The sequence below is a fragment of the Sphaeramia orbicularis genome, chromosome 5, assembly GCF_902148855.1.
Source record: "Sphaeramia orbicularis chromosome 5, fSphaOr1.1, whole genome shotgun sequence".
Classification (NCBI taxonomy): Eukaryota; Metazoa; Chordata; class Actinopteri; order Kurtiformes; family Apogonidae; genus Sphaeramia; species Sphaeramia orbicularis.
Genome location: NC_043961.1, coordinates 55,650,563 through 55,675,119, shown reverse-complemented (window position 1 = coordinate 55,675,119; position 24,557 = coordinate 55,650,563). Strand labels below are relative to the sequence as shown.

The following is a 24,557-nucleotide window of genomic DNA, read 5'->3' as shown; positions in this document are numbered from 1 at the left end:
AACAGCCAGAATACACTCCAACTTCCTGAGTTGCTTTCATATGTATTCATTGATTTTCTGGCATAATTATCTGAATCACAGGGTTTACTGCGTTCCCACTGAGCATTGACTTCAGTCTGTATTTTTTCTCCCTCCATTGTCTATTAGTGTGTTACCATTTTCACAGTTCCTCCATTTAGATAAAAGAATAACAGCATACCTCCAAGCTGCAACTATACGCTGCTTTTCAGGTGGAATTTTAATACCGCAACTCATTTTTCCACAAGCAAGTGTTCCACTAACACATATTTTAACCCTCACACACCTCCAGCTCAGACACAGCATCGAAAAACTACTGATCTACCAAAAACCATTACTGAAATATTTTCAGAGACAGGAATTTAAAAAAGCTGCGTCATAAATATTTATGTGACCTGAGGGACTATGTGGAGTAAGGGACTGATTTCTTTAACCCAGCAGCTCAGACCTGCTCTTTAAAGATTTTACAAACAGACCACAGGCCAAGCTTCATTTAGATTTAGATCCAGAATGATTCATGACTATTGTTGCTTGAGTTATAGGTAACTTTGTGAACTTTTGTCTGCATGTCTTCAACTTCTCTGACATCTAGACACTTTTAGAAGAGAGGGGTAGTGATAATAATCCCACCAACTTCAGCAAAACTCTCCCACCTGCTGTGTCCTAATGATGTGAATGTCCTTTACAGTCAAGATAGATGTGCCTTAGTGATACAGAAAAAACGTCAAAATAAGGATTTGGTACTACTTCTACACAAATGAGGTGAATAAATGATGGAATTAAAGAGGATTTACACATTTTTGCATCTGTTTAATTGTAAATAAATGTGATAATGATGCAGAAACAAGTAATGTTTCAGCAAGAGTCACAGAAAGGCAGCCAAAAAAATACAAAAAATAAAATAAAAAACTCAGAGATAAAACAAACGCAGAGCTGGAGTTTGCAGTAAACACATAGACTGTGCCAACATAAGAAAATACATTTTCTATCAGATTAAAAAAAACAAATACATTGCTCTTTTATCTCTCTGTCAGGATTGCCAGCCTATCTAAAATCTTTCCGACTCTGATGCTGTACAAGCTGTGGGAAGAAGGGAAAATAGCGTCCTTAGATGACCCTCTGGAGAAATATGTGGAGAACTTCACCATCAAAAACCCTCTGGGAAGGACAAGAGACTCCGAGCTGAAATATGTGACAGACGGCCTCATATTTCTGGACAGCGGGGAGGTGCAGATCCGCTCCACTTCAGTCACTCTGCGAAGGATGGCCAGCCAGCTCTCAGGTACATACATACATGTCTGTCTGAAAAACTTAGTGTAAACTGTCGCTGACGGCCACAAAGCTCCACATCCGACCACAGAGACACCTGTGAATACCATCCACATAATGAAAACTGCATTCAACAGATAGATAGATAGATAGATAGATAGATAGATAGATAGATAGATAGATAGATAGATAGATAGATAGATAGATAGATAGATAGACAGACAGACAGACAGACAGACAGACAGACAGACAGAAACTTTATTGTCATCATATTAGCACTAGTACGGAAGCACATTGCATTCACACGAAAAAATAAATTCGGCTCTGTTTTTCTAAATTAACGAGATAATTATCTTATAATTACGAGAAAAAAGAAGTAAAACAAGAAAAGCACTTGGAGAGCGCAGACCTCCGCCAAGGCAGATCAGTGGGCCCCCATGGCCCCCCACCCCACCCCCAATCACCACCAAAATTTAATCATGTCTTCCTTGTGCCAGTATCAACATTTCCTGAAAATTTCATGAAAATCCGTCCATAACTTTTTGAGTTATCTTGCTAACAAACAAACAAAACACGCACGTATGCATACACGCACTCACGCAAACACACAAAGCGATCACAATACCTCCTGGCGGAAGTAAAAAAATTTGGCTCTGTTTTTCCAAATTAATGAGATAGTGTTTTCTGAAAAAATTTAAATTCAGCTCTGTTTTTCTGAATCAATGAGATATAAACAGAGCCAAATTTAAGTTTTTTCAGAAAACAGTATCTTGTTAATTCGGAAAAACAGAGCCAATTTTTTATTTATTTTTCTTTAACTTATGTGATACTGTTGTATGAAAAAATAAAAATTCGGGTCTGATTTCCTCAGTTGATGGGCCAGTAGTGCCTGATCCAGATGGGTTTTCAGCAGCACAGGTAGAAGGAGCTCCTGCCTGGATCAGGCACTACTGGCCGAAAATCAGAGCCGAATTTTTTTTTTTTTTCATAAAACAGTATAAAATAACTTTAAAAAAAAAAATTGGCTCTGTTTTTCTGAATTACCAATACTGTTTTCTGAAAAAATTTAAATTCGGCTGTTTTTCCAAATTAACGAGATACTGTTTCTGAAAAAATTTAAATTCGGCTCTGTTTTTACAAGATAATTATCTCGTTAATTCAGAAAAACAGAGCCGAATTTAAATTTTTCAGAAAACAGCATCTCGTTAATTCAGAAAAACAGAGCCGAATTTTTTAAAACTTATTTGTTCTCATAATTACGAGAAAATTATCTTGTTAATTTGGAAAAACAGAGCCGAATTTATTTTTTTTGTGTGAATGCAATACGCTTCCGTACACAAGACGTCAGTATGATGAAATTTAAGGTGCTCTTCAGAACAGTGCAATCAGGCTTGACAAAAAAAAAACAAAAAAAAAACAAACATATACGAAAGCCAAAATAGAGGTAGCTAAAAAACAATTAAAAGCAGCTAAAACTACACATTGAGTGGATTAATGGGGAAGTGTAATGTGGTATGGCATCCTTTTATTTCTTACGTAGAACAGCTGACAATGCACCTTGACTCTGGATAATGTGTGCTGTGTACAAAGTGATTGGGTAATTACATAGTGGAACCCTTTAATTTTAAATTTTTTAAATTTTAAATTTTAAATTTTAAATTTTATTTTATTTATTTATTTTTTGTGGCGTCTTATACCTCTGCTATATGTCTCAGTGTTTGTCGTACTTTTTATATGTTTGAAAGACTTAAAAAATCCATTGATCAAAAAAAAGCAGCTAAAACTAAGCTAAAAACAAGTAAAAGCAGTTAAGACAATCAAAGTATCTAGACAAAATAAAAGTGGTTAGACATAAAAACACACACCTAATGACACTTAACAATATTAACGATATATAATGATATATACCGTGACCTTTTAGTAACTCAACCTATGTCAAAAGATTCCCAAATCCTTTTCAGTTTTACACCAATAGAGAAATATAATGTCTCCCAAAAACCCAAACTTACAAAAAAACATGTTCAGAATCAGAATACTCTATTAATCCCAGAGAGAAATTAATGTGTGTTACAGTTGCTCCATTCAGGTATAATAACACATAGCAGGAAAGAAAATATCAATGGTAAAAAAAAAGAAAGAAAAAAATACATATATATAAACCTCTAAATTTACAAACATACATAAAACTCTGAATATATACATATCAAATATACATGTTAAAACACCCCATTCAGACACAAAATCATTATTACTATTATTATTATCCCACCCCCTGAAGGGAAGGCACGGGGTATTGTTTTTGGTTCGATTTGTTTGTTTGTTTGCTTGTTAACACTCTAGCAGCAAAACTATTGGTTAAATTCATACCAAATTTGGTTTATAGATTGCCAGTGACCCACAAAAGATGTCATTACATTTTGGGAAAAGTAGGTCAAAGTTTTAATTTTTTATGAATTTTTTAAATTTTTTTTTTTTTTTTTTTTTTAAATTTCAAATGCCTATAAAAACATCAATTTTGTTTCAGTATTGTGTAATGATTCCAAAACATGTGGTTGCAAAGAAATTCTCAACTAATCTACATATTTATGGAATAGTTTGTTCACAGTTTAATCCTTGAAGTTGAAGTTTTTCCAGAATTTAATCACTGATTCATGACATTCACCACAGTGGACAGTTCCGGTTTACACTGAAATAATATGTTTTCTTAAATCAGCGATATATTCTCTTTGTGGGTAGAGCTTTATGAGTGTGTTTATGCTTAAAAGAATTCATACCTTTACATGTTAAACTGTTGATGCAGGGAACTGAATGGCTGGGAATTATGATAAAAGAAATAAGATAATGAAGACATGTGATTGAATAGGTTTTATGGCAAAAATACAATTAGTATTAAAAAGTTCATGCAGGAAAAGGTTAAAGTCAGTCTGCTTTCAGCTGATTCTATTTCTTACGGGATCTAATGCTATACACATGGATGTATTATTATTATTAGAACTGCATTCTCTCTTTTCATTTTTAATATTCTGCTTCAAAATGGGAAGCCTAATCTCATACAGCCAGACCTATTTTCACACTTTTGGAGTACTTTGTCAGTTCTATAGATAGATCTGACATCCTCCACTATCATTCTGGACTAGAGGTTCACATGAGCAAGTGGGTCATGCTATTGAAATGACTAAATGTCCAATACAAAAAGGAAATGGACATACAAAGAAGCGTGTCTTCGTCAAAACTTGCCATTTACAAGCAAGAACAGACAGATATCAAAAGAGCCAGAAGACTGTCTGATTTTTCTGTTATGTGCCCTATTACACATATGAACTCCAGCCACCATGCATACACATGGGTCATTCCATAGCAATTCAACCAATGGTCCCCACATGACCCCCTCTAAAAATTCTGAAAAAATTCACACTTGTTCACCTACCACATAAACAAACACATCTAAAATTTTAATGTCATATCTGTAATAGTTTAGGAGATACAGCCCTTTGAAAATGAATGTTTTTTCTTTAAATTTTGCAAATTTGCTTTTCGGCCAACTTTGAGGAGCTACAGTCTACTCTCGTTAAACCGCCCGCTGTTATACCGCCATTTTCGCTCACCGCCGACCAAAACCATTGCACAAAAATCCCCAATGCATTATTCCATTAGCTACCGCCATTTCCGCCTATCGCCATCCGCCAGCCCAGTTCCACGCACAAACAACACTTATACCATTGATTTCCCGACCGTTATACCGCCAGCGTGATTGCCATCGAGTACACATAAATTTTAACAATGCACTGAAACAAACGCGCCAGACGCTGATCGCGACAAGCTACGAGTAGGTCTACGGAACGGCCACCGTTCATTTATCGCAGAACACTCAGTAGGTCAGGATGTCGGGAAGAGGACGTGGGATTAAGCCAAAGCCTCAAGATGATGGGGTGTCATTTCCCGACACGGTATAATAATGCTTAAAATGTTTCCCCACTTTAAATGATCCCTTACAACATAACAGAATCAAGATTTATTTAGAAACGCAATTAGAACGGGTTAACGGAGGCAGCATAGACATCATATAGTAAAGACATGCACATTATGGACGCAACCCGTTGTAATACCATTTTCGCTATACCGCCAATTTGGCCGTCAATGGAAGTTGGCGGTATAACGAGAGTAGACTGTATATCTCTTAGGGTATTCAACCCACACTGCTGAAACTTACTGTCTGGGCTGAAATCCCCCTGAAAAGACCATATTTTGCATCAAAATAATTGTAGGTGCCTTCATGTTTGGTCCATGAGGCCTTGAAATCAGGCCAAAAGGCTAATTCTTCCAAATGTCCTCTCTCTTCAGGCTTGTACTGTGCCATAATGGGTGAATGTAGAGACCTATGGTTTTTTTTTTTTTTGCATGGATTCTTATGGTCAAGATGTAACAATATACTGCAAAAAGATTACATTTCAATGAAAAGTGTTGCTGTAGGGCAAAGAATAAAATGGGTTGATTTCAATTTTTCGCAAAAATACAGATATGACATTAAAATTGAGGATGTGTTCGTTTAGCTGGTAGGTGAATTTTTTCAGAATTTTCTGAGGGGGTCATGCGGGGCACTTTCTGAAATCTGGTTGATTTGGGACGGAATGTCCCACATGCACTGTACCCATCAAGGTTATAATAGTTTTGGATTTTTCATTAAAGTTTACTTTTATTTAGGTTCCCATTCTATTTTTTTTTTCTCTAATTCAGTTAGTTTTGATTAGTTTTTAGAGCAGGTTTGCTAGTTTTTATTAGTTTTCGTTATTTTCTAAATGCTTAGTTTTAGTTTAGTTTTACTTTTTTCATATCTTTTATCCTCATCGAATTCAAATAAATCCCAGACAGGACTCTGCTGCTTTCTCCAAACTTTCCAGGTAGAATGGGGATGAGAAGACGACTCTAAATGACAAGTGACAAGAAGTGATGGACCGTTAAATATCATATGGTGCCAGCAGCTAAAATTGCTTGAGGGAAATAAATCGATTTCATATCAATCTGACATTTACAAAGACAAAAACGAAGGGAATTTTATCCATAATTTTTATACGTTTTGGTTAGTTTTGTAAGCACACAATACAGTTTCAGTTAGTTGTCGTTTTTTTCTTTTAATTATAGTTTTTATTTATTTCAGTTAACGAAAATGTTTTTACAATTCTAGTTTTTGTCATTTCGTTAGTTTTCGTTAACGATAATAACCTTGGTACCCACTGCATGCACCTGCACCATCTTGCATGAACCAATGGGCCCTCAAGTTATGACATACAATGTTATCCAAGCAGAAAAACACTACATAACAGCTGGAATTCTTGAAAAATTGATCCAGACACTAAGTTTAGGAGGGGCAGTTTTAAGCCATAAAGACCCAAACAGTCACTGACAACAAAACCCACTCCTGATCTAAACTGTTTAATACCTGTTGATCCACTAATCCGATCAATACATGTAAATAATTGATGTAAAATGCAGTGTGTCATCTTTTCATGGTCATCAGATATGACCCATTTGGACATTCCATAGGCTCTGTAGTTACCGTGGAAACACCGTCATCTTCTACAACATTGATTCACCAGTAAAACCCATGGAGTTGGATCAATGACAGTGGATGGACACACTGGATTTATGTTCAGTTAATGATAGATTTTACTGAAAAAGTCACTATTTCTTCGGTTTTCACTGTTTTGATATAATAACCTTTGAAATTACTCTGACTTTTAATGAACAGCTACATCAGGGGTGTCAAACTCATTTTAGTTCAGTTCCACATTCAGCCCAATTTGATCTCCAGTGGGCCAGACCAGTAAAATAATAACAGTGAAAAAAGTAAAATTATATTGTGATCAGGTTTATATCTACAAAGTTTCCTTAAAAATCTGGATAACATGAACAAATTGAATTGTCTTAAGAAAAACAAGTGCAATTTTAATAATATTATGCCTCGGTTTATCAGTTTATCATTTACACATGTGCATTACAATCACACAAAAGATTTAGTAACAGACAGAATATTGGTAAAATTGAAAAAAAAAGTACTTTTCTTAAGACATTTCCATTTGTTCATATTTGTTCAGGTTATTCATGTTTTTTGTAAAAGTATAGTTTGGTGATGTAAATATTTTCATGTAATTTTACTTTTTTACACCTAAAAAACAAAGAGAGAATTTGGGGTTGTCATAATTTATAGGTTATTATGATAATAGTTTACTGGTCTGACCCACTTAAAATCTAATTGGACTGTATGTGTCTGTATGTAGAACCTGAATTAAATGATTTGCCTTTCACAAATTCATCCCAGGGGCCAGATTGGACCCTTTGGCAGGCTGGATTTGGCCCCCGGGCCACATGTTTTACACCTGTGATCTATATGATCAGTGAATTAACCCTTTCATACATAGTGGTCACTACAGTGGACAGCTGTTGAAAGGGGTTCTCTTATATATTTATGGATTTTGTTGTTTTAGTTCCATATCAGCCAACACATTAGACGCTTATGCATCATCCCATACACTGTAATTCATACCATTACTGTAAATTTGCTGTTCTAGATAAATCTGATCTGCACTAACATGTTTGACTATATATATATATATATATATATATATATATATATATATATATATATATATATATATATATATAAAAGCTAATTGTTATTAAACTGTAATTAACAGTTTTGTTTCGTTTTTTTCCATATTATCTATATGCAGGTATTGTTAAAATGTGAGAAAACATCAAATTAGCAGCATTAAAAATGTTTTTACCTCATAGAATATCAGTAAATACATGTTTCTTTGCTTCTAAAATTAAATGCATGATGTCCAGCTGAGTGGACATTTTTGTAATTCCATGAAAAATAGGTTCATTAAAAAAATTCAATCACATTGTTTTTTTTTTTGTTTTTTTTTCATGGCTATAGAGGAATAAAAGCACTCAAGAAAAAAATCTTGACTGAGGTTCTCATAATTCGTGCATGAAAGGGTTAAATACAGTGAAATACATGATCTTAACTGAAAAAACTCTAACTAAAGAGGATAATATTAGAATAAATGGTGATAAATATAGAGAAAAATCTGTTTGGGAACTGCCACATAAGTATCACTGGGTCTTTATGGGTGAAAACAACTGTCTAGTCCAGTCCAGTCAGAACTAGTTCAACCAAAAACTCTGCAGACTATTACTGAAGCTGCACCAGGTTTCCTTGATTATCTATGTTTCCAAGCATTTGTCCCAAGCCCTGGTAAACACCAGTAGAGTCCCATCTTTCTGAATCTAAACAGCGATTATCACTGACCCTGCTCTTTTTACCCACTGCTGTCATGTCTGTTCAGTTTTGCTGCTTAGAATATCAGTCTATGACATTTCAGTGTTGGCCCAGACACATTCCAAAGGACAACTGGACAATTCTTCTGTGATGACCTTCATGAAATAGAAGATACATAAAGAGACTTTATCCTTAAAGTTGGAATAATGTTGTTTTCAGACACATTCCTCTTTTTATTCCTATTTATACATATCAGTAATAACCTTTGGTGTAAGGATTATACTGAGTCCCAGTTACACTTAATTTATCAAGAAGAAAATGCATTGTCATAATCATTTCATGAGAATTCGTAAAGCTATTTTCTTCCAACTTTATGAGCAACAGTGTATTTTGACACCTTTATTCCCCTGAACTGTTGGTGCAGATCCCCTCAGGTTATAATATTTATAATTCCATCTAATACATAGTGTTACAGATCAACTTTGTCTTTCCCACAGAGGAAATAGTTTTCTCCATGAGCTTCAGAAAATAAATAAATCCAAACAAAAACCTGATTCAACATCATTATATTAGAACTTAATGGCTTTTCAGTTAATTACCTCCGCCAAGGAGGTTATGCTTTTGCCAGGGTTTGTTTGTTTGTTTGTCTGTCTGTCTGTTTGTCTGTCCGTTAGTGTGCAACATAACTCAAAAAGTTATGGACAGAGTTTGATGAAATTTTCAGGGTTTGTTGGAAATGGGATAAGGAAGAAATGATTAAATTTTGGTGGTGATCGGGGGTGGGGGGGCCCACGGGGAGGCCCATTTCCAACAAACCCTGAAAATTTCATCAAAATCTGTCCATAACTTTTTGAGTTATGTTGCACACTAACGGACAGACAAACAGACAAACAAACCCTGGCAAAAACATAACCTCCTTGGCGTGGGGGGGGGGGGGGGGCGCGGGGGGGGCCACTGATCAGCCTTGGCGGAGGTCTGCGCTCTCCAAGTGCTTCTAGTTTTTAATAAATCCGGTGAATTTTTCCTCATTGGTTCACAAATGGAGATAAGATTATAACTAACTTTGGTCTGTGTAGCACACAGTTGTTAGGACTCTTAGAATTGTTTTATTTTTAACCTTTAAATTTGTTTTAAGTTAAGTCAACTTTAACTTTAACTTAAGAATGGTTGCAGATACATTTTTCGTTGATTAGTAATAACTGTGCTAAGCTAGCTAGCCAACATTAGCTAGTGTCTCACCTTAAAGCAACTTATTTCTTTATTTTTTATTTCATTAAGACCATATTATGAACATAGCTAAACATGCTAAATACATATATAACGTGAGGGTTTGTTGGTGGTTATTATTGGTAATTACCTCCGCCAAGGAGGTTATGTTTTTGCCAGGATTTGTTTGTTTGTCTGTCTGTCTGTTTCTCTGTCCGTTAGTGTGCAACATAACTCAAAAAGTTATGGACAGATTTTGATGAAATTTTCAGGGTTTGTTGGAAATGGGATAAGGAAGAAATGATTAAATTTTGGTGGTGATCGGGGGTGGGGGGGGCCCCACGGGGGGGGCACTGATCAGCCTTGGCGGAGGTCTGCGCTCTCCGAGTGCTTCTAGTTACAGCAATTTGATATTATTTCATTAAAACTACCTGATATATTAGCCTAAATCTGACTATCATTTAGCTACTTTCACATCATAAACTGATGACAAAATCCCTTCACCAGTTCTCAGACATCCTCAAAATACACAGCTTATCTATATTATAAGAGGGAAGTGGACTCTATCTGTGTGTCTTGGGCATCACACAAAATCTGGAAAGAGCTGACTTCTGCAGTTTGGCATACTTATGTATTTTTGGTCAAGGAAGAGACTAGTGAAAACAGTAAGTTGATAGGACCAATATTTTCAAAGATATTAGTAATTTTGGAATACAATGAGATCCCAGTGGCCAATCACGTTGCTATGTCCAGAATCATAGAATCATCATTGAAGTGGCTTACCTAGCCACAGATAAACAATAGGGCCACATTGCCATGGTGTCAAATTTCATGTGCAGAAACAGACATGCCAGCTGAGAGGTTATTCAACTGAAAAATCCAACGGAATTTACCAAGAAAGTAAAGAAAGTAAAGGAATGAACTGGATCAGAGGATCTAGAACCGAGCCCTCACGTCAGCGCATTGTTTACTTTTATTCTGTCCATGGGCACTAATGTCAGTCTGTATGTAAGTGTAGAAGTAAAGTGGTTCCAGAGGTGAGTGGCCTTCAGCTTCACAGATGACAAATCTCCTCTAAACTCTAAAACTATCTACTAAACAAGTGTTCAGAGAACACAAACCTCCGCCAAGCACCCCGAACGGTGTGCATGTGTGGATCGACTATTTCTTTTTAAATTAAACAGTTTCAAGGTTGTTCCATACAGCAGAAAAAGTTGAAGCTTAGTACCAGTCATGTGTATGTCAAATTATATTAAATTCCAATCAATATTTGTTGAGTTATAATGAAAAATGTGTCGTAAATGGGATTTTCAGTGATAAATGTAAATGTCCACAGAGTCCACATTCCACAATGGATGTGGACAATTTTGTGCCAGATACAAGATATTGTTATAAGCTACGGGTGGATCAAATTGGAGCTTAATGTGAGTCGTTCTGAATTTTTTATGAATTTTCGAAAATTGCTCAATGATGAGAGATAGGAAAATTGTAGATTTTGTGACCTTGCTGTGACCTTGAACTTTGGCCTACTTGGCCCAAAATTTAATGGGTTGGTCCCAGGGCCGAGGCCTATCTGTGGGTACAATTTGGTAAAGATGGTTGGAATGGTTTTCCTGTAAAGTTGCTAACAAACAAACAAACAAACACGCAAACAAACAAACACAAAGTGATTACAATACCTCCTGGCGGAGGTAATAAATGCATCAATCAGCCTCTGAGGTTAGAATGACTGTGGTTGAAAAATGCATTCAGTAATCTCTGGTACACTGTGGCCGATGTAAGACTGACTGTAGACACTTTTGTGAGGGTCGATTGCAGCAGTAAATCATGTCTTTAACCCGTGTATCTGTCTGAAAATACCTATGATCAGCCAAATCTACACTGTCATGTCCACAGAAGGGGGTAGGATTGTTGAAGCCCAAAAAAGGATGTTTTTCATCAAGTGAGGATTTCTTTTTCGATCCCTCTCTGTGGTAACACACAGGGTGAGAAAAGAAAATATCTCACATCTTTTTCACAAAGTAACACTGACATAGAACTGACTATAAAGGATAGGTTCATATTTTTTGTGCACCTACAGTAATGTGTATTTTCCAAGGGAGAACTAACATAACGAGTATTAACAAAGATGATTAAGGACAAGAAAGTTTATTATTATATTGCTACAAAATATGAAAACTGGACATATTTCACAAACCATACATCTTCTGAGCGTACTGATATTAAAATGAAAATTCTCAGACTCATAGATCAGTAGACAAATGGACTTTGTTTGAAGCCCATCTCTGTCTCAGCAGCCATGATAAGGATGATAAAATAGTTGAAAGAAAACTGGTATTAGTGCATAATTATCTTATTTAGACCTTGCAGAAGCCAATAATGTAATAACGACCCATAACGTAATAATGACCCGTACGTTATGGGTCGTTATTACATTATTAGCTTCTACAGACTTTATTAAATGCTACTGAGCATGCCCACTTAGGAAACAGCAAATCAACTCTTTCACAGCGCATCATCTGTGTTTACAGAGGATCTTTGGTATAAGTAAGAAAGTAAATTTTATATATAGAGCACTTTTCACAGACAGGGAGTCACAAAGTGCTTTACAATGCAAGACAAATAAAATACAGTTTAAAATGCAATTAACCTTTTCATGCATAGTGGTCAGTACAGTGGACAGTTATTCTACAGCTGTTCTCTTGTATATTCATGGGTTTTGTTGTTTTAGTTGCATATTACCCAACACAGTGGACGCTTATGCACCATCCCATACGCTGTAATTCATACCATTACTGTAACTTTGCTGTTCTTGATAAACCTGATCTGCAATAACATGTTTGAGTGTAAATCAATTGCTAATTTTTATTCGACTGTAACTAATGTAATTAATTTTTTTGCACAGTGTCTCCATGAAGTGAGTAATAACTAGTATTGTAAAAGTATGTATGATAAAATGTGAGATAACAGATTAGCTGCATCAAAAATGTTTTTATTTCATACACTGTAAAAAAAAAAATCCTGTTGTTTTTACGGAAAAAAAACTGGCAGCTGTGGTTTCCAGAACAATACTGTAAAAAACACATCCAACTGTAAACATATTTACGGAGTAACATGTAGATTTAACATTTTAAACATGTAGATTTAACATTGGATTTAAATGGTAACTGGACTGCACTTGTTTAGCACATTTTCTACACCTTCATGGTGTCCAAAGCAGTTTCCAAAACCACCAGGTCCAACTGGGAGCAATTCAGGGTTCAGTGTCTTCCATGGACACTTGGACATATGGACAGTCAGAGCCAGGATTCGAACCACCAACCCTTTGGTTATTGGACAAGCCGCTCTACCAACTCTACCAACCCATTATTTACAAGTTTAAAATGTTAAATTGTTAAATGTTTACTTTTTTATAACTTTTTTATAAAAAAAAAAAAAAAAAAAGCAAATGTGCTGTTATTTCAACATTATGGTCTTTGCAATTTAAACGGCACCACATTGTTTTTCAATTTACAGTTTTATTTTCTAAAATCAATAGAAATACATCATTTCTACATACAAATCTGGTTTTGTTCACATATTCTTCCTGTAAAAACTACAGCTGTATTTGATTTAATCATTGACACAAAAGTCTTTTCAAATAAACAACTTTGCATTGTATTGTCACTTACAGTTTTTTTATGTTACAATTTTACAACTTTTTGGTGTTAATTCTACAGTCATTTTTTACAGTGTAGTTTTCACACAGTATATCACTTCCTGATATTGTGTTTTAAATTAATGTTTCTTTGCTTCAAAAATTAAACACATAAGGTCCAGATAAGTGGACATTTTTGTAACTCCATGAAAAAGAGGTTCATTAAAAAAAATTCAATCGCATTGTTTTTTTCATGCCTAAAGAGGAATAAAAACACTCAGGAAAAAATCTTGACTAAGGTTTTCATAACTCATTAGTCAAAGGGTTAAAAAAACTGTTAAAATACAGTTTAAATGCAATAAATACATTAAGTCAGTCAGTTTGTAGCAGTTCTGAGTCAGTTTGGATTTAAAATGCCTGCTTAAACAAGAGTAACTTTGTTGCGCTCTCCGCCCGGACGTTCGAGGGAGATGGCTGCGTTGTATGTCTTATTGAAATGACAACGGATTCGCTACGTGTCCAGACACGTGTGTGATTTATTCAACAGCCGCCATTACAACAATAATCTCAACGACGCACATGCGCTCAACTTCTTCCTTCTAGACAGCATGAATCAATCAGACATTAAACATCGAACAAAATAGTGTATCACTTGTTTAAAATAAAACCTTTGTAAATGCATTAGATTTTTAAACAAAATATGTAATCATTTTAATAACAACAATTTCAAATGTAATATTAAATTTATATAAACCCATATTTTCCCTCATTAATTAAACATAAATGTAACCCTACTGCACCTGTGCACTTCAGTACCAACACATACAAATCTATAATAATACCTGAGAACAACCAGATGTCTTAATAACCCATTAAGGACATCTCAAAGAAATAATGCGCTTTTTAAGTGACAAAAAAATATGGCATTTTAACCTGTCACATCTTAAGATGTTGTTTAAAAGTCTCAACAGAGTCCATGGACCGAAGGGACAGAGGGAAATCGTTCCGTAGACATGGAGCCACAGCTTTAAAAGATCAATAAAAGGCAAAAACTAAGTCAATAAAACAGCGAGAGTCAAAGTTTTCAGTGTCCTTGCAGAATCAGGGATGATATTCATATTCAAGGAAATACATGAGACTAAAGAAGAGCTGCGACAAGTGAAGTGGTCAGAAGCAACAGACTGAAATAAAAACTCAAGAGATTTTGGAGTCTTAAATTGAAACGAAGCCAGTGAGCTGAACATCTAATGCATACAAATACACTTCATTTGTTGCTTTTTTTCCTCGTTTTTATTGAATACTGTCTCCTTGTGGGTCAATCCAGGCCTGCCCAGAAGACTCCGAGCTACAAATTTGCTTTGGAAAGGAAAAACACAATCTGCAATCAATCTGCTGCAAGATGATGTCCTCGTGGCAGATCCAGGAACCAAGTAAGATTTATGACTATTTCTGTTTCAGTGTCCTAACACCGATTAGTATTAATGAAGCTTAACTGTTAAGAACACACTCATTAGAAAGTTATCTTATCTTATCTTATCTTATCTTATCTTATCTTATCTCATTTCACCTTACCTTATCTTACCTAATCTTATCTTTTCTTTTCATTTCTTATTTTATCTTTTCTTTTCTTATCTTACCTTACCTAATCTTACCTTACCTAATCTTATCTTTTCTTCTTACATCTTATTTTATCTTTTCTTTTCTTATGTCATCTTACCTAATCTTATCTTTTGTTTTCATATCTTATCTTTTCTCATCTTATCTGACCTGACCTGACCTTACCTTATCCTATCTTATCTTATTTTATCTTATCTTACCTTACCTTATATGACCTGACCTTATCTTATCTTATCTTATCTTATCTTATCTTATCTTATCTTATCTTATCTTATCTTTTCTTTTCCTATCTTATTTAATCTTATCTAATCTTATTTAATCTTATCTTCATCTTACCTTATCTTATCTTGTCTTCATCTTATTTTATTTTATTTTATTTTATTTTATCTTATCTGATCTTATTTTATCTTTTCTTTTCCTATCTTATTTTATCTTATCTAATCTTATTTAATCTAATCTTACCTTACCTTACCTTATATGTCCTGACCTTATCTTATCTTTTCTCATCTTATTTTATCTTTTCTTTTCCTATCTTATTTTATCTTATTTAATCTTATCTTCATCTTATCTTATTTTGTCTTCATCTTATTTTATTTTATTTTATCTTATCTTGCCTTATCTTTTCCTATCTTATTTTATCTTATCTAATCTTATTTAATCTTATCTTCTCTTCATCTTCTCTTCATCTTCTCTTCTCTTCTCTTCTCTTCTCTTCTCTTCTCTTCTCTTCTCTTCTCTTCTCTTCTCTTCTCTTCTCTTCTCTTCTCTTCTCTTCTCTTCTCTTATATGAACTGACCTTATCTTTTCTCATCTTATTTTATCTTTTCTTTTCCTATCTTATTTTATCTTATCAAATCTTATTTAATCTTATCAAATTTTATCTTGTCTTCATCCTATCTTATCTTATCTTATCTTATCTTATCTTATCTTATCTTATCTTATCTTATCTTATCTTATCTTATCTTATCTTATCTTATCTTATCTTACATAACATGCACTGACATTACTGTCTCCATCAGGTATTTTTTGTCATACTCTACGTGTATATTACTAACATCTTTAAACTCTATACAAACTCATCCTCTCTCAGTTCATGCCATGGATTTTCTTGAGTAAACCTATGTCCATAATCTTGGAAAATCCTCAATGTTTGCCCTAAATACCTCTGTAATTTAGAGTAAATGTGTATTCCAAGCCTCTCCATTTGGTTATTTTTCACTGTATTGAGTTTAACCCATAAAGACCTAGTGCAACATTTATGGCAGCTCCTACATGGATTTTTCTCTCTTTTTAACCTTTCTTAAATGATTTATCACCATTTATTATGGTATTATCTTATGTATTTTGCATGATTCAGTGTAAATAATGTATTTTTCTCTATATTTAATTAACTGATCATGGAGACGCTCATGAAAACTCAGAGTAGATTCAATGGTTATAATATAAAAACAGAGAAAACTGAAGAAAAAGTGACTTTTTCAGCAAAATACATCATTAACTGAACATAAAAACAAACCTCAAAAAACAGTCATTTGTCAAACTCCATGGGTTTTACTGGCGAATCAGTGTTGTAGAAGATGACAGTGTTTCCACGTTCAGTACAGAGCCTCTGAACATCCAAATGGGTCATATCTGATGACTATGAAAAGATGACAAACTGCATTTTACGTCAATTATTTACATGTATTGATAGGATTAGTGGATCAACAGTTATTAAACATGAAAAATGAGTGGATGCTTTTGGTCCCAGGTGGCTCTTTATGGGTTAACTTTGCACTAAATATCCAAGAAACCCTATGACAGGGGTCTCATACTAATTTTCTTTCAGGGGCCACATTCAGCAGATTTGATCTCCAGTAAAATAATATCAGAATAACCTTTAAATAATGACAACTCCAAAATTTTGCCTTTCTTTTAGTGCAAAAACCCCCCCACAAAATTATGAAAATACTTACTTTTATAAACTATCCAAACAAAAAAGATGTGAGTAACCTGAAAAAACTTACATTTCTTATGAAAAATAAGTGCAAGTTTAACAATATTATGCCTCACCTTATCATTTCTACATGTGCATTATGGATCAGATCTACAAAGACTGATTTTAAACTGAGTAACAGGTAGAAAATTGTCAAAATTTGCTTAATTTTCTTTAGACATTTCAGGTTGTTCATATTTGTTCAGGTTATTCATGTTTTATTGTTACAAGATAGTTTGTATATGTAAATACTATTTTTATAATTTAATGTTATTTTTTGCACTAAAACAAAGACAAATATTTGAAGTTGTCATTATTTATAAGCATAATGTAATATTTTTTTCACATCAAACTACGAACAAAATATGGAGTCATTATTTTTTGTAGGTTCTTCTGCTGTTATTATTTGACTGTAGATCATATTGGTCTGTATGTGGAACCTGAACTAAAATGAGTTCAGCAGCCTTGACTGTGGAATGTTTGCACTTTGCAAATTCATCCCACGGACCAGATTGGAACCTTTGGCGGCCTGCATTTGGCCCCTGGGCCACATGTTTGAGACCCCTGATCTATGATAATTTGCTCAAATCAAAATATCATTGGCAGTTGGTATTTTATTTTGGATGAAACAACTCATAAATATAGAACTATACTGATGCACAACCAACATGTGGTTTCAAAAGAGTAGAAACTATTCATTACTATATTAATTTCTGAAAGTGAAAGACTCTTTGCTCAGGAAACAAATATTTATTTTATTTTAGCAACAGATATTTACATGAATATGTTATAGATGTGGTTCCATATTTAGAAACAGTTTGACAGAATGTGGTAAAGTTTGCACAAACCTTCACTTTGACTCGCTGTACTTTACATTAAATGAAAATATATTGGTAGTCAAAGGTCACTGTTAAGTCAAAAATATGTTTATAGCCATAGCTCAATGATACATTCTCTAATAATGCTAAAGTTTCAGACAAATGTGTAAAGAGGATAAAATAATCAAGAGACATTTTATATCTAGAGTTTCTTCTGTCTGTTATAAACAAAACATGTCAGTTTCCTCCTCCTCATTCTTCTGTACTGGATGGTATTTTCTCATACAATACATTTTTACATGATGACAATGTTGTAAGAAATTAATTATATCACATTGTTCACTAAATGGCAGCTTTGTTACCAGTTGTTTCACAGAACTGCATGAACAGACTCCTGATGCAAGATACTATGATTTCTTGTTACATTATCCTCAGGGTTTCTTGTAAAGAGCAAATTTCAGCCCAATCCCCTGAGAGACGCAGTTAATGAGGCTTAGAATATATTTGTTAATGGCATTCAGCTCAAAGGGCTCCACTTCAAAAAGTCAGAACTAAACAGGATGTGGAGCAGAGCTTTAGGGGGTGTCAACGTCCAATGGATTTAGAGGTTTTTACATGAATGTTTTTTAAAAAATCATTACCTGTGCGGTTAATGTGGAAGGACCCACATTATTCATTGTGTAAGTACGTGTCAAGTCTAACTGTTGCAGTGTCCCACACGCCACAGTCATTAAAGTCATTTGTTTTTCAGCAGCTGGCTTTTGGCATTGTGCTCCGCCATTAAGGATTCAGAATTTTTGGACTCGATGTGCTTAAATAACTGTATGTATCAGCAAGGGAGTAGGTTTGATTTTGACATTAGTAGGGACACAAAAGTGCTTGAAGGCAGCACTCCTGAAAGTTGATGTGTTTTGCATTTCGTAATTCATGTCATGTAGAGCTGATCAAACAAGCAAACAATCATAGTCAGAAAAAAAATTCAGTAATTGTCATGTTTATAATGCATATCTGAATATCTAAAGACAATACAAGAATTGAATGCATTCTGCAAAGTTATTCTCATGATTAACATATCCAACATTATTTAACCTCACCTGTGAATTTCCAGCCTCTCCTCCTCTACCTCCTCCTCCTCTCTACTGTTTGTCACCTGACATAAATATGTTGATACATGACATATGAACAGATTAGGGATACAATGATCATACAGTTTGATGGTACAGTTATTGCCTGAGCAAAAAAGGCTTTTACTTTTAATTATTACATGTAATTTATTCCCCAAAAATACGGATAAAATCACATTTAGAATCACATTTACAGTCTGAGGTTTTATTGTATTTTCCCCACAAATTTTCTTTATTTGTGTTTTCAAACAGTTGCTTTCTTCCATAGCAATACATGAAAATAATAAGTAAAATGACTTTTAAAAAGTGTTTCTGTTTGGCATTAAATAGTGTCTTTTATTCAATATCTGTGTTGAGCCTCTACAGTTCTAGACCCTTAAACTAACTTACAGTTTGACTCCTAAAGAAGTGTCTTCTGTCCAGTGTTCTTTTCTTTGACATTCTTCAAAACCTAATTACTGAGCACACACGTACGGGCGCGTGCGCACACGCAAACAAACACATGTACAAATGTACGTGTAAATGACAACACTGATATTCAAATCCATCTAGCTAACGTGACTCAGACAGAACAAATGTAAACATATTGAAAACTTACATTAGCGGTCCAACTAGCAGGTTCCTTTTACAAGTAGATGGAGTGACAGCAGGGACGGCCAATCACATGTATGTTAGCAAAACCAAAGAGCCAATCGGAGAGTGATATTTACATCAGAGGCGGGGACTTCTAGCAGAGATCAACTGTTAACCCTTTGTGTGCCAGAATCATTGACTAAACACTACGGACAGAGGTTGGATTAATAGTGACTACTAGGGATGTAACGATTACTGGTATAACGATAAACCACGGTAAAATTGCAGACGGTTAGTATTACCATTTAAATTCTAATTCTCATGATAACCGTGTTTGATTACCGCACTTTAGGGGAAAAAAACCCTGTGTAAAGATCTGCTTTTATGTCAAATATTTGAGTATAGTTTTAATTTATTACAATTTTAATTTTCTATACCTAATATTTGGAACCGATATCCACTTTTAAAGTCTTTGAAAAGGTTTGTTAAGCATCTGTGTGTTATTTATGCAATAAATTATATACATTTTTCAAATCGGATTTTATATATTTTTTGTGTTTTCTGTCCTTTTGTTTTTTATAGTAGGTTAAAGTGAGAAAAAATAATAGACAGATGATATAGATGAAATTGTGCTGAAAAAAAAAAAGATACCAAACATGGGTATAGTAAACATTTGTTTATATAGTATATAAAGGCAAAATCAAAAGGACTGAAAAATGGCCAAAATAGGCTCAGACCACTAAGGGTTAGTATTTGAATGTTTCTGCAACAGAAGGTACATTGTGCCAATTATTTTATTTGGCTCTTTTGTTGTTGTTGTTGTTGGTTTTTTTTGTCAAAATACAGCTTGGTTAAATTATTTCAGTGTGTGTATAAGTACTTTTTGAACATTTTGAGCACAATTTCAATAATACCGCGATAATAATGTTAACCGTGATAATTTTGGTCACAATAACCGTGATGTGAAATTTTCATATCATTACATCCCTAGTGACTACACAGTAGTGGTTGGATATTGGTAGAGACATGTCCCTAGTGTCCCTACACAATTCCACGCCCCTGTGTATCAGGGGAGGGTACATTTTCTCTTCATTGTCTTCAAAAACAAACCTGAATCTCTTCCATTCGCCTGCAGATGTCACTACAGTAACCTCGCCTTCTCCCTCCTCGCTCATGTGATGGCCGAACGAGTGGTCGGCGTGGACTACCAGAAGTGGGTCGCAGACAACATCCTGGACCGACTCGGGATGGAGGACACCGGCTTTGACGTGACTCCGGGACTTCAGGGTCAGATGGCTGTGGGCGTGTACTCCAACGGAAAACCAGCACCGCTCTACGATCTAGGCTGGTACCGGCCTTCGGGTCAGATGTTTTCCACTGCTGCAGACTTGGCCAAGCTCGCCATGATGCTACTGGGCGCTTATCACCGCAAAGTCCTGGAACCAGACTCGCTGAAGATCATGCTGGCCCCACTCTTCAGGTGCGACAAGGATTACTTTGCCAACCGCACCGGGACGCCATGGGAAGTCAACGAGCTGATGGGCTACGAGGTTCTGCGTAAAGACGGCGACCTGGACGGGTACTCGGCCACCTTCTCCCTGGTGCCCCGGCTGAAGCTGGGCTTGGTGGTGCTCATGGCGGGCAGCCGGTCTCAGAAGCAGGACGTGGTCACCAAATCCTACAATCACATAATCCCAGCTATAGAGAAAGCCTTCAGGGAGGCCAAGAAGGTGCTTTCTGCTCCACCCAACCCAGATCCTTACGTCGGCTTTTTCACCTACAGTAACATCACCTTTTATGAGATCAAAGCTGGACCGGATGGAGTTCTAATCATGCAGCAGTTTGGGCCACAGATCGAGGAGCTGATTCCAGAAAAATACAGAACAATAAAACTCAACTTCCTGGTGGAACGAGTGTTTAGAGTAGTGTTTGATAAAGAGTACCCTTGTGTTTTGCGGGTTGGCTCGGCTTCCGTGTCCCTGGAAGCCCAGGACGGACAGTTATTTAACTTCTACACGTTTGACAAACGGGGTGTTTCGCCAGGTTTTGATGCGCCAGGACTGAACACGTATAATGTGGTAAGGATAGCTCGCAGACCATCCTTCTCCAGCTGAACTGTGGGAACACTGTCCAGCCTAAAGACAAATAACTGTGCCACGGGGGTACAGTCTGTGTGGATTGTACACAAAGAGGAGGCTGAATGCTGAAAAGGAAGAAGATGGGAGCTGTTTTGCACATCAATTACACGCATCTGAGAAAGACCCAGAAACTAAGCTGTATAATGTGTCGCACCAAAAATAATGAATTTGCTGAATGATTTATATGACTGTCTGTATCATGAGTCCTTCAGCACACCTGACACAGTAGTGGTGATACAGTATTTGTGTTTTCCCTGCTTTCATTAACATTCCTTCAACATTATCTTGGCTTGTCTGTCCTTGAGTGTTCATATAAAAAAATGTAAAAAAAAAAGAAAAAAAAGTAACACTTTAATAAGTACACACTATGAAGCATTAGTTTAGCATTAACAAATACTGAATTCATCATTTATAAAGCATATTTCTGACATGAATACTCATTAGTATATGGTATATAAGCACAGTTATAAATGTTTTACTAAACCTTCATAATCATTCATCATTCAATCATGCAGTTTGTTTGATAATCCCCTGTACTGTGTCTTTCCTTTGTTCAGAATAACTCAGACTTTTGTGAGCCTTTAGGTCACAGGTCTCAAACATGCAGCCTGGGGGCCAAATCCGGACCACCAAAGGGTCCAATCTGGCCCGCAGGATGAACCTGTGAAATGCAAAAATAACACTCAAGATATTAACAGTTTTACTTTAGGGGCCATAAAAAAGCCCTACTTTAGTCTCAAGTGGGTCAGATCAAAGTAAAATAAAAATACTACAATAAAAACCTACAAATAATGACAATTCCAAATTTTTCCTCTGTTTTAGTGTAAAAAAAAAAGTGAAATTACGTGAAAATGTGTAAATTTACAAACTAGCCTTTCACAAAAAATATGAAAAACTAGAAATGTCCAAAGAGAAGTATGTGCAGTTTTACTAATATTCTGCCACTTAGTAAAATATTTTGTGTATTTTCAGATCCATTGTGATCTGTAAGTTGTAATGCACATTTACAAATGATAAGCAGAGGCAAAATATAGTTAAAATTTCACTTATTTCTCTTAATAAATTTCAGTTTTTTCATGGTTGTTCATGTTATTCACATTTTTAAAAGGACAGTTTATAGATGTAAATGTTTCCATAATGTAATTTTACTTTTTTCACCATAAAACACAATGAAATGTTTGGAGTTGACATTATTTATATATTATTATGTTATTAATTCACTGGTCCGGCCCACTTCAGATCATACTGGGAGGATGTGGTCCCTGAAAGAAAAGGGGTTTGACACCCCCGCTTTAGGTATTGCCAACCTTTAAATCTCATTTGTAAATGCTTTATATGGCATAGATAGTCCACACTTTAGATGAGCTCACACCATATACTTAATTAATGAGTAGTAAGTGCTTTATAACTACCTGAAATAATGAATTCCTGTAACCTCTTTAGCCCTATCAGCCCGCCCGCGGGCCGAAAAAATTATATTAATATTCATCTACGATAAAAATATAATAAATCAGGACAATGAATGTTTTTTTCAACTTTTGCTCAAAGTTTAGACCCTAATGTTAATAAAAGTACATCAAAAGTGTATTTTAGTGCAAACTTTAATGTTCAAACATGATTTTTAATCTTTGTGGGGTGAAATATACGCTATTAAAAATCTCCGACACGAACAATTACTTTATGCATATCATTGTCAATCCAGCCGAAAAAAAACAGGCGGGGATAAAAAATTCTAATTTCTCTTTTAGTTTGTTACAGTTTACTGAGGCATAGTAATAGATACAATATTTTAGACAATAGGAATAGATTCTGTGAGGTCTCTAAATGTCCATAAACACCAAGAACATCTATATGAACCTTATTATTGTGAAGTAATTCTTCATTTACTTTGGGTATGTCTTTTTAGGTGTTTTTCCCCTGAAAATATGGTCAGGGTTAAACAGGTTAATAGCTGTTTATAGCACATCTATTCGAAAATAAATGTGTGAGTTAGTATAAAATACCCACTAACATATATTAGTACATGTCTGAATAGTGTATGTGCAAGCATAAATGCACATCATAACTGGTTTGTAAGTGATGCAATACTGAATTTTTAAATGCTGAATCCATAATTTATGAAGTATGAACATACAATCATTAAGCTCAACGTAGATGAGCTTATTAATGATGAGTAAAACCATTATAACTGTGCTTATAAACCATATATTAATGAGTATTCATGTCAGAAATATGCTTTGTAAATGATGAATTCAGTATTTGTTAATGCTTCATAGTATGTACTTATTATAATAAGTGTTACCAAAAAAAAGCCCTGTTCATGGATATTTCCATATTTTTCATTTTCACTCATTTCATTTGCTCATACATATGTATCTCAGGTCATGAACTGATATTTGTGATGAAAGTCAGGATAACTGTATGCCCAGAAGGAACAGACCCAGTTCGCATTACTTGTATTCAAATAGAAGCGGTTATAATTGCGCACTTTGATGCAGAATATTTCTTTCCAAGCAGAGGAGATTAAGGACAGGAAGGCTTTTGACGCCAGTGTGACTCTTTGCTGTGTAATCCCTAAAAATTGACTCCAATTCATCCAGACCCCTCTCACCAATGTGAATAATACACTGCCCTCAATTCTGCACATTCTTCAGTGTGGCAGCGCTGTCGGCCTGTGCGAACAAGCGATGGAAATGTCACAAGTATTGAAAATGCTGATTTGTTTTGGAGTATCAGGTGCAACACAGAATGAGATAGAAGACCTGTGAAAGCAATGAGATCTAAACTAATAAATGCATTGTTTCTTCTTCACTCTGGTATGAATGAAATCAAACAGGCAGTCAAATATGCAACGCCATGTTGTTATATCCTGCAGATGAAATTTTATCCTGATGAATGGC

General features: G+C 35.1%; 1 protein-coding gene across 3 annotated transcripts in view; it reads left to right on the top strand.

Moving 5' to 3' along the window:
* lactbl1b (lactamase, beta-like 1b) overlaps positions 1–22,000 on the top strand; it is a 74,201-nt gene extending 52,201 nt beyond the window's left edge. For all 3 annotated transcript variants that reach the window (XM_030134444.1, XM_030134443.1, XM_030134445.1), the window contains 3 exons: positions 1,053–1,300; positions 14,737–14,842; positions 20,655–22,000. In XM_030134444.1, coding sequence (XP_029990304.1) covers positions 1,053–1,300; positions 14,737–14,842; positions 20,655–21,633 — 1,333 coding nt within the window. In that variant the 3' untranslated portion in view covers positions 21,634–22,000. The remainder of the gene's footprint in view (positions 1–1,052; positions 1,301–14,736; positions 14,843–20,654) is intronic.
* The last annotated feature ends 2,557 nt before the right edge of the window (positions 22,001–24,557 follow it).